Here is a 12,004-nt window from a genome sequence, read left to right on the forward strand (position 1 = left end):
GATGAAAGGTTAGACAAATCTTAAGGTTTACACAAGTGTATAAGTCTGACTACTGATGATTTCTTTTAAGGATGTGAAATTAAGACTATTTTGAACGAACTTTAATGAAACTTTCAAATAAATAACGTTGTGACATATGGGGTTAGTTTACTCAAACTAAAGGGTTAGCTTTAAAGGGTTAGTTCATTCAAAATATTGGCCAGCATTTACCCAATTTTGACTTGTTTTAAACCATTTTGAGCTTTTTTTGTTCTGTTGAACCCAAAAGAAGATACTTTGAAGAATGTTCTTCAATATTATTTGCTTTTATTTTACTATGGAGATCAAGGGTTAAAGATTTCCAACATTTTGTGTGAACTATCCCTTTAAGACAAAACACAACATGAATGCATCTATAAGCAAAAGGCTAATTTATATTGTTGTAATAACTTATAATCAATTCTGAAGCAGAAAAGTTTCTAATCTTGACTAATTTTAAATATTCTCCTACCCTAGAGATGAAATCCTTCAAAGATTGATGTGAACAGCATTAAAAACACACATTGCTTAAAAAATATCACAAACTGAATATACATTATGATACTATAATATCATATCTTATATATAAATATATATGTCTCCAGTGGCATTGTGTTGTGAGTCTGTGTGGTTCAGTATGAGTCAGTGTGGGTGCAGAGAGTGCCTCTGCTTGGCACTGCCAGGATGGACAAACTGACCACACGCCCACTATATTAAACATCATGTACGCTAAAAAAGATTGAGCGTTTATACAGACTCCCCACAGCTACTGTATACACCCTCCACTGCAAACCAAAGCATGCAGCACTCAGGGTAAAGTTTATATTTTGTGGAAATACCTTAATACAAAGACAAATGAAAAGCAATCTAAAATTAAGGCTCATGTTTTGCAAATATTCTGAAATTTGAACAGTGAAAATAAAGCACAAAATTGTTAAAACTTTAACCTCGACTTTCATCAACTAAAGAAGATGCAGCTATTAAATCATCTGACACACAACATTCCCTTTAATAATAATAAAAAAGTCAGACTAAAGGATGAAGGTGCTTATTATGCTCTGAGTGAATCTTTCAGATGTGGTGCTCTTCAGTTTGAGCAGTGTTTTGGGCCCTCTTGTGGCCAGTTGCTTGAATCCCACAAAGCCTATTTTAAACCTGCACTGAAAAACAGATCTTTTGTGAGATATAAAAACTGCTGAAACAATTTTATTGCACGTTTGTATTTTTAAAGATGTTTCCATAATCCATAATATAAGAAACATGTCAGGAAGAGTGATCAAGTATATTCTACAAGCTAAGCTAAAAAAGAAAAGAGGGAAAAGATTGTGTGGACTGAACCTTGAGGACATGATGAATATCTATCTCTCCCAAACATACCGCAAAGCAGCGCTTCTCCACCAAGAGGAACTGTATTGTTGTCAACAGAGTCATTTAAGGCTTCTGGAGGCCCTGTTGTGGTGTAAGTGTGGAAAAGTTCCTACAGCTGGGAACACTGGGACTGGATGCAAACTAATAGCACAGCTCACCACAACAATTCAATTAAGCAGCATTCATGCTAACTACAAAGCTATACAGCAAGGGTGTCCAAACTCTGTCCTGGAGGGCCGGTGTCCTGCTGAATTTAGCTCCACCTTGCTAGTATATCTAATAAAAGCTTGATTAGCTAGTTCAGGTGTGTTTGATTAGGGTTGGAGTTAAACTCTCCAGGTTTGGACTATAGGCATGGGCCGGCATAAGATTCTGACGGTATGATAACCTGGATAAAAATATCACGGTTTCACAGTATTGTGATCACTGCTCTAAAATATCTACTTTTTAAATGTCTGGATTAAAATCTTAACTTTTTTTCCATTTTGAACACAAAATATTTTAATTTTGAGAAACATTTAAAATATTTTGGAGCAGTAAACATGTCAGGCTGAATAATTATAATAAATGATGGACTTCTGCTGTCTTCATTAATTTTAAAAACACAGATTTCTTTAGAAATTTAAAATATCTTTGGATATCTTTTCTACTGTTGTCCTAAAAAACAACACAAAAAGTAAATAAAAAATCTTACCTAAGGAACGATTTAATAGAAAATTTTGACTGTTTAAAAACCTTGACTTTTCCAAACCTGCGCTATACCTTGAACACGGTTATCATCCCATGCCTAGTTTGGACACCCCAGCCATACAGGATACAACTAGCTACAATAGCACTATTTACTTGTTTAATATTAAATATGCAAAGCAGTAAGAGCAATATTAGTCTATATATATATATATATATATATATATATATATATATATATATATATATATATATATATATATATAAATATATATAAATATATATATATATATATATATATATATATAAATATATATAAATATATATATATATATATATATATATATATATATATATATATATATATATATATATATATATATATATATATATATATAGTGAATAGTGAACTTAATATGACGAAAAAAGTTGAATGGGTGCTCTTCAGATGTTAAAGTAATGCATGAATCGTTTATATATATATATATATATATATATATATATATATATATATATATATATATATATATATATATATATATATGTACACGATTCATGCACAACTTTAACATCTGAAGAGCACCCATTCAACTTTTTTCGTCATATTAAGTTCACTCATAAAATAAAATGTATTACTACTTTTTTTTTTCTCCCTCATGTGACATAAAGACTGTGGTGAAGAAGCTGGTTGAGCTTCTACCAGCAGTACCTCCACAGCAGGTAAAAACAAATTACAATGGTTGTCAATGTGAACCAGCATTTTTCAAAATATCTTCAATTGAGTTCAACAGAGACATGAAGGGTGAACTACATTTTTGGGTGAACTATCCCTTTACATGTTGCTAGTTGACAATGTTGAGTTAGTAAGAGCTAAAAAGATTATGAATGAAAGTAACACACAATGACATGCTGCTTTAATGAAACTGTCAGCAATGATGGACACACCCGTGAGGACAGTCTTTTCTCATATGCTGCGAATATACATGTGAATATTCCGGGCATTTCCTTCACACACAGTGGCTCCATTCACTCCTCAGCACTGCGTTTGGTTGAGGGTGTTTTGGTTAGCAGAAGTCAGACAGACTGTTCTTTGAGAGCTCGCTGCCTTTGAAATGAGCTCGAAGGAACATCCATGTTAAATAAATATTCCCCACCTAAAATCACTGCACTTTCATAAGTCAGATTCAACAATGTGGAGCAACAATGACTGGTTTTAAAGCAGCTAGCTGGAATGAATCAACATAGATAATAAAGGGTAAACAGACAGTGGCTTGGTTTCTATTTTGAACCATTTAAACTAGCTTCTTACTAATATACACCATACAAAATAGATAGAGAAATGCTCACAGTGCAACATTCACTGAGCCTGCATACTGTGGAAAATCCACTAAGTGTAATAGACGTTTACACAAATATCACTGAGCTCACACGTACACGGAGACACTAACTCATTCACTACATCTCTCTGAACCACAGGGCAGAATAATAACCTACTCATACGAGGTACAAATATTCAGACTTCCTCTAAATACACAAGGGAGGGAATGGGGAGAAAAAAAGGAGAGCGATCAAATCAGTAATCTGGAATTACATCCATGCCTTAGGGACTTTAGGTGCACATAAAAAAAAAATGCATGGTTACTGACTGAACTATTCATTTGGAAGGGCAATAAATCTGAATTTAAATTATTTAATAATACATTCTCTATTTATTGCAGATGAATGACTTTGTAAAGCAGCTGAATCTCGAGCGCCACTGAATAATAGTGGTGAACATAGGAAGTGCAGGAGCGCGGACCACATTTCTACGCGAAAAAAAAAAAACATTTAAAGAATCATATAGGCTCCGTCATATGACAATATAAACAATACAAAATATATATTTAAACCATTAAATCAAATGCAGTGACAATTTTATATTTAATTCTAAAATAAATCACAGTGCAGATGGTTTTCAGGCTACATTAAAATGAATAGCCTAACATCAGACAATAATTATGGAAAACAAACAGGAAAGACGCATCAGGAGATCCTCAAAAATTTTAGATCACCCTGAAGGTAAGTTATTTAGTTGTTGTCACATATCAAATTACCAATGATTATTTATTTAAAGGGATAACGAAAATAATAGCCTACGAGCATATATTATATATCATTAGATGAGCCGTCATTTATAAAGTGTTATAAGACAACTATTCAGAAATAGCCCAGGATATTCGATACTGGAATGCCAATATCTGACCAATAAGAATCAATAATTTTAGAAAGCTGTGTGATAAATAAAATTGCTACTAATAATACTTTTTTTGAAATAGATAAAAACAAAATTAAAAATCGTTTAAACGTGTAGATAATAAACCGATTATATGATTTATGAGGTAATAACAACATACAACAATCCCTTACTGCTGCATGCTGAATTAAAGTTGGAACCAACACCTGAAATCCTGTCAGTGAAAGCACCGTCTTGTCCTATGCCCCCGCCGGGGATGCCACATTATGCGTGCCAACGCGGCCTCAAGCGCACGGGCCTATTCACGCCTCATCAATTAAAAACCCTGACAAGGCAAATTAACGATGACGACTGAAGAGACACAATTAAGATACTGAAGATAACACAATTGTGAGCTTAACAAAAGTTAACCCGCTAATAAACGCGTCCAAAATGACGAGGAACGTGTGGAAAACACTCAAGCATCTTCTTGGACAGACTCTTCTACATGTTATTTAGTGCAATGACACATACTCTTATCTGCTCTTCTACATGGACTGCACGAAAACGCATCAAAACTGACACTTTCATTGGGGTATAGCGAGCATAAATAATGTCAAACACCCAAAAAGCAAAATGCTCACCTGCTTGTGCCATAGAAAGGCACAGGAGGAGCACAAACGAGGTCTCCATGCACCACGGCCTCCGCTTCTTCCGAATATCCATAGTTCCCAAGTTTTTTGACGGGTTTGGTTTGACTACAAGGCGGGACAGTTTCAGAAATTAGCCTTTTGGTTCTTTTCTCTCACAAAAACTCAGTGGACTCGGCTTTAAGAGAGCCTTTAGAGACGTCGTAAACGCACACCCACCTTGTTCTTCAATAAGTTATCTGTGCTATGTACAAAACTTAAATAGAAAGAAGGGTTCGGGTAATAAATATGTAGTTTTACAGCTTGAAATCCCTTTTGCTAGAGCCCCATTGAGTCTGAGAGAACAGAAAAGCGGAGAGAGCAGAGAGAGGCTTCAAATCACTCTCTCTCAATCTCTCTCTTTCTCTCTCCCTCTTCTTACTTTCTCCCACGAAATGCAGGGGAGCGTGTGTGTGTGTGTGTGTGTGTGCGTGTGTGTGTGCGTGGAGAGAGAGAGAGTGAATGAGAGGGTAGAGAGTAAAAAAGAGGGAGGGAAACTCATGCACACGGATGCGAGCGCATTTCTATACTCTCGTCGACAGACTTTACTAAATTACAAAATGATCTATATGACCCTAAATATCAGCATTCATCAACTGGGATGTTTGATGTTGACGTGCCAGTAATTGGCATGTAGTTCAGTCCGTTTATTTCTTTCTATTTATGTCTATTTTACAGCTGAACCATGTAGGACCGATGGGTCCGTAGACAAGAAGAGAACTTCGGCAGCCAATCAGATCATTATCCGTTCGTGACGTCACATGGCTGCTTCTAATCCCTCCCCTTTTCATAGTTTGGTCCTACAGGGTCAATTAAAATGACCACGACAGCAGGTACGTAACGAAATGACCGTTTAGCCCTGTCAGCAAAACTTCATTTTAGATCACACGCCTTTGAGGAAACTCAGCTTTTACTGAGTATTCAGAGTTCCCAATTCTGCTTGGATTATAAGGCAGGACAACTTAAAAGTGGCCTTTCTCGCTCGTTCTCGACTCGGCTTTAGGGATAAATTTAAAATAGGGGAGAGCGGGGACGAAAGTGACATTTTTCATACAAACAATTTTTAAAGATAATGTTTTAGATGTTTTAGGAGATGTTTTAGCAGAAATAAATATTTGCTGTGGTTAATAACTCAGAACGAGTGCAAAATCAGCTGTTGTTTTATATCAACGTGGAACAACTCCAACAGCCTGTAACTTCACCTGAAACTGAAGTTGTACATTGTTACTTTTGACCCCATCAGCTGGCATGAAAGTTACACACGAATGGGTCAAAGTAACATAAAAATATTTGCTAGATTTACTGGCTTAATTTTGTTTATTTTAAATATACCTGACTATGACCTTGTTAATGTTCACTGCTAACATATTTTGTCCTTTATTTTTGCAAAAAAATATTAAACAGCATTTTCATTTTAAATTTCAGCTCCATCAAATGTTTTAAAAGCAAGCCAACAATGCAAAATGTTAAAATTTATGACAATTTTTAAAATCTTTTTTATTATTATTGGCAATATGCATATATTATAAATATAAAACCATCAAAACACTGGAAACTCTAATGTGGAAGTAAAAATAAGGTTTATATTAGCAGTGGGATATAAATAACACTTTCGTCCCCACAGGAACTCTTGCCATTTAAACCTGATTTACTTTTATACTGAAACACTCAGAGATTTCAAACTCAAGCATGTGTCATTGCACTAAATAACCTGTAGATTGATCATCACTGTGACACATAAAAAGAGAAACACAACATGTAATAAGGAAAAATGAACCACTAAAATAATTTACTTTTTGCACTTAAAAACTGAAATTTGGAGCTAACCGCGGGACACGTTCCCAAAATCAGCTGATATTTGGCAGCTCCATCAAGGGTTGCATGCTGAATGTGCTGTTATAACCTGAAAAGCAAATGTTGTCAAGGCTTTGAGAAAATTGCAAAATTATTTTCGTCCCACGTTACTTTCGTCCCCCCTCTCCCCTAAGCTACGAATAGAAATGCACGCTCACTTTGTTCTTCAGAGAGTTCGAAATTGACCACGCCAACAGTTAAGAAACAAAATGTATGTCTAGCATTGTCAGCAAAGCTATAATTTAGTGAGTCACACCGTTATTAATGAACTTTTCACTGCATATGCAAATTAATTAAGCTCCTTATTTTCTGTTAGTCATTTTTGGCATACAATTTGCTAAGGTTGGTCATTTTACCAAGACATTGAGCATTCATCATCGAAAACAAGCACAATTTTTGGCGATTTAACGTATCATATATACTCTTAGGCCTATTATTACAAGTTTTATCGACCTATGTCAACTGATGGAACCCTCATCCAGCTTACTGTTGCTATAGTAGCTAACCGAGTCACATGGCGAGCATATGTTTTAGTGGATTATTCTGATGTTGCACTGGATTTTCATACATGTTTATCAACAAAATACAGTCCCTAATATTTTTGAGGTATGGAGAAAGATAGAAGTCTAAAGATAGGATATTTTAGTAATGAACTTCATAGATAAATTCTCTCAAAGTATTCACATCTGATAAGGAAAAGTATAAATGGTTTAATGAATTAATTATTTGGGTATTAAAGCATATTTATTATGCTTAATTTCAGCTTTTAGAAAAAAAAGTTTCCTCCAGGCCAGAACGAACTGGAGCGCGTTATGAGGTTTAGTTGTTCATAAAAGTCATCATAACTCTATACACTCAAATAACCCTTAGGTTTTTTACTTAAGTGAGTCAGAAAGCAATGATTAAATGTAATCATCTGCTCTCTCATTTACTTTTTGATCTCTGATACACCACAAGAAGCCAGTCCATTTTTGATGTTTCTCCATTTTGTCTGTCACTGCCTCCTATAGACGCTGCAGTTCTTCAAAGTAAGGAATAAAAAAAGGAAACCAAGTCATTTATTTAAGGTTACGCCTGTGTTCTGTCCAAGAACTGTTATAAGTGCCTGTGCTTTTGAAGAAATAACCTAAGAGTACTGTACATTCCTGAAATGAGTACTATATTTTCATTTTGTTTTTATCTCTTTTAAAAAAGATCCATAAATGTATAAAACTTTTATATTCTAATGAAATGCCAAACTGTCATCAGCCGCTAACCACCAAATAACCTGCACCGAAATGACCTGCACTTATGAATATACAATATCTCCAAATTAAGGAGCTGATGAGAGCTTTTGCCCTGCAGGGAAATTGTAACTTGCAGGATGAAAAGTGATTCAGACCAGTGCTTCTTTTTATGGTCTAAAGGAGACAATCCATAACAATCATGGTGTGTGTTTTTGTGAGGCATCTGGCTGGTGCACTCTAGCGTTTCTATAATAAAACAGGATAATCATACGCTTTAAATCTGTGGTGTTCCCATCGACACACAGAGGTCAGAGGAGAATGTCAGAAAGAATCAAGGTATTTTTACAAATCTGAGAAAAGATGATGGAAAATGAGGGATGTGGGAGTCAGGTGAACTACATACTGCTGAATATAAATGATGGCATATTTGAACTGCTCTTGTGCCACCTAAAAGAATAAAAGTATATTTAAAAGCCTAATATAAAACTAAATGTTACAAGTAAATATATAATGAAGAAACAAATGGACTACATACATAGACATACATACAGTCTGCGCATGTTTATAACAGATTGTGTGGGTTTGAAATTTTCTAATGATTGTGTTTTTTTCTAATTAGCACTGAAGCTAAAAGTAACTGCTATGCTGAGTTGGATAAAAGAGCTGTGAGCTGTTCATAATTACAATCTTATCCTGAACAGCATTAAAAAAAAGGATGTGAAATCTTAAAGCTCACATTAAGCAGCTAAACACATTCAAATTCCACTCATTTGCTTTGTCTGAGACCCTAAAATAGAACAGGAACAAGTGGTGTGGTTGCATTCAGACTGATGACTCGTTACCCAATCAAATGACACAAATACATGTAGTTACTCAGATGAAAGTATGTAATGTTTGTAATGTACTATCTACCTGACCCATAAAGCCTTGCATAAATAATGAAACTAATTTCTTTTAAACTGTACACAATCATTGAAGCCACTGAATATTAAATGCAAACTTTTTTATATTAACAAATAACTCTTAGCAGACCACGGATAACCCTAAAAACCTGAAACAAGCCTTTCCATCGCAATATTATCAACATGTTAAACATTATTGTACTTTATGGCATACAGAAAAAGGAGAAAACACTGAAAGATTCCACTGGATTCCACACAATTTATCCATATTGTCCAAACATAAATCAGTTAAGTTAACAGATTTAACAAATTTAATTGAATTAAACATATAAAAGTTAAGTTGTCCCAACTGAAGAATTTTGTTGTTTCAGCTCATTTTATGTAAGTTTGAACAAGCAACTTGTAAATAATCTATAGGAACACAGATTAAAATAAAAACTAGAGTATAAGACAGATAAAATCATGACAGATAAAAGTAAAGCACAAAGGAAAACACAAATTATTTAGATTTCACAAATTTGCAGCAAACTTACTATATAAATTAATAAATATGTGTCAGCAGTATTTTGATTGGAAGTTATCCAAACCACAAGTAAAACCAATAATTAAAAAAAAATGTTAAGATTTATGCATCAGTTTTAAGTAGCTTGTTTGTATAAAAATGCTTTAAATAAATATACGTGTTCTTAAAGTTTATTTATGTTTGGTGAAGCTACAACTGATAATCTAATAGATGAGACATTATAAAAGAAAAAGACTTTCTGTTAGGCATGGGTATGATACACAATATATTATATATTAAAGGTCCCAGGAAGTGCTTTGAAATATGCATTTTATTCAATGTTTACGTAATCTCAACCAAAACACAAAGAGAGGGTAGGACATAATAAAAAATAGCGTTTTGTTTTTACCCCCGCTCTGCCAGTGATGCGCTTCAGTGTATCCAAAAAAAAAAAGCGTCTTGAAGGGGGTGGAGTTTGTCAGATACTAGAGATCATTTGATTGGTTATGATTTGATGAGAAACTGTAGTTTGAGGTGATGTAAAAAGTGACAAACTACAAGCTTCACATGTTGATATCAGTTTTATTATCAGTCATCAGTTTAATTCTTGTAATTGTGATTTTTTGTCACTGTTTTGGAGCACACTAGCTTATAGATATATTAAAAAACTATAACAATACAGATACTAACATCTAAAAACTTTATTTTAATTTCATGGGACTTTTAAAGTAAGTTTTAAATAATCAGTAGTTTTAAATAATCAGTAATAATACTACTGATTATTAATAGCAACCTGTCGCTCATCACGTTTTATATTAGTTTATATTGGTTATGTGGCGGACATTGCGCGCTCTCTCTCTCTCTCTCTCTCTCTCTCTCTCTCTCTCTCTCTCTCGTTAACATGCTTACATATATTCATATATTGTAACATATACACTTGTTATCATGTTTATCTATCTGCACACTACTGATTATTAATAGCAACCTGTTCGTATATTCATATATTGTAACATATACACTTGTAATCATGTTCATCTATCCCTGTACATATATTCATATATTGTAACATATACACTTGTTATCATGTTTATCTATCTGCACACTACTGATTATTAATAGCAAACTGTTCATATATTCATATATTGTAACATATACACTTGTAATCATGTTCATCTATCCCTGTACATATATTCATATATTGTAACATATACACTTGTTATCATGTTCATCTATCCCTGTACATATATTCATATATTGTAACATATACACTTGTTATCATGTTCATCTATCCCTGTACATATATTCATATATTGTAACATATACACTTGTTATCATGTTCATCTATCCCTGTACATATATTCATATATTGTAACATATACACTTGTTATCATGTTCATCTATCCCTGTACATATATTCATATATTGTAACATATACACTTGTTATCATGTTTATCTATCGGAACACTACTGTTTATTAATAGCAACCTGCACATATATTCATATATTGTAAATCTGTTCATAGCTTATCCAACCTGTATATAATGTTCATAGTACATCCATCTGTAAATATCACAATAGTTTTCTATAACAGCACTTTATAACTTATTCCTGTATCCTGCACTTGCTGCTATTGCACTGCTGGTTAGACCTAAACTGCATTTCGTTGCATTGTACTTGTACATGTGTAATGACAATAAAGTTGAATCTAATCTAATCTAATCTAAAGTCACATTTTCAGTTTATATTTAGAAATAATTATCTTCTGAAAAATGATGATGCCACTTTAAATTGCTATCATGTGAAGAGGCTTTCAAGTAGAATGACAAATTTTTAATGAAGATTAAAAATCACTGATTGCACCTTTAGTTTTTTCTAATCATGTTTGTATTATCAGCTCATGTTATTTTGATGCTTTGCTAAAACAACATCAACAATATTTTAATTTTTATCTCTTGAATCCATTTGGCATCCATTTGTACTCATAATATAGGTAACACTTCATTTTAAGTCACAATTCATTTTTAGCCTAATAAATTACTATTTAGCTGCTTTTTGTTAGTAGTAGAATTTGGGTTTAGGTTTTGGGTAGGTTTAGGGATGTAGAATAAGATCATACTTTAAAACTGCTAATGAACAGTTAATAACTTAATAATAGGCATAAAATAAGCCAGTAGTTAACTTGAATTGTAACCTAAACCAAAGTATTAACATAATACCTTGTACTTTAGAGAGTAAACACTGAGATCCACCATATTTCACCATATGTCCACTTACTCTCAAATGTCTGACACGAGAACACAGACATCAGAAAATGTCCACAACGAAGCAGAATTTGACCTCCAGGTGAACACAGACCTTGAGAGGAAATAAAAAACAGCTGGACTTGAAATGGCCTGCGACCAGTTTACATCTACACCTCAAACACTGCGAAGTACCTTGAGAACATTGACATAAATAGCCGACTGACATAATGTCCTGGCACGTGTACAAGCCATCAACAAGGTAAAACCGAAAGCAAAAAAAGGTAAAAAGCCACTCAGTCTTTG

At 33.7% G+C, this 12,004-nt stretch overlaps 1 protein-coding gene across 15 annotated transcripts in view; it reads right to left on the reverse strand.

The window, feature by feature from the left end:
- col11a2 (collagen, type XI, alpha 2) overlaps positions 1–5,438 on the reverse strand; it is a 45,751-nt gene extending 40,313 nt beyond the window's left edge. For 7 of the 15 annotated variants that reach the window (XM_005159450.5, XM_005159448.5, XM_073930946.1 and 4 more), the window contains exon 1: positions 4,930–5,325. In XM_005159450.5, coding sequence (XP_005159507.1) covers positions 4,930–5,011 — 82 coding nt within the window. In that variant the 5' untranslated portion in view covers positions 5,012–5,325. Of the gene's footprint in view, positions 1–4,929 lie in introns of all 15 variants that reach the window. The other 8 variants (XM_073930949.1, XM_073930948.1, XM_073930947.1 and 5 more) reach the window with 2 other exon arrangements.
- Positions 5,439–12,004: the final 6,566 nt, after the last annotated feature.

This window comes from Danio rerio, chromosome 19, assembly GCF_049306965.1.
Source record: "Danio rerio strain Tuebingen ecotype United States chromosome 19, GRCz12tu, whole genome shotgun sequence".
NCBI lineage: Eukaryota > Metazoa > Chordata > Actinopteri > Cypriniformes > Danionidae > Danio > Danio rerio.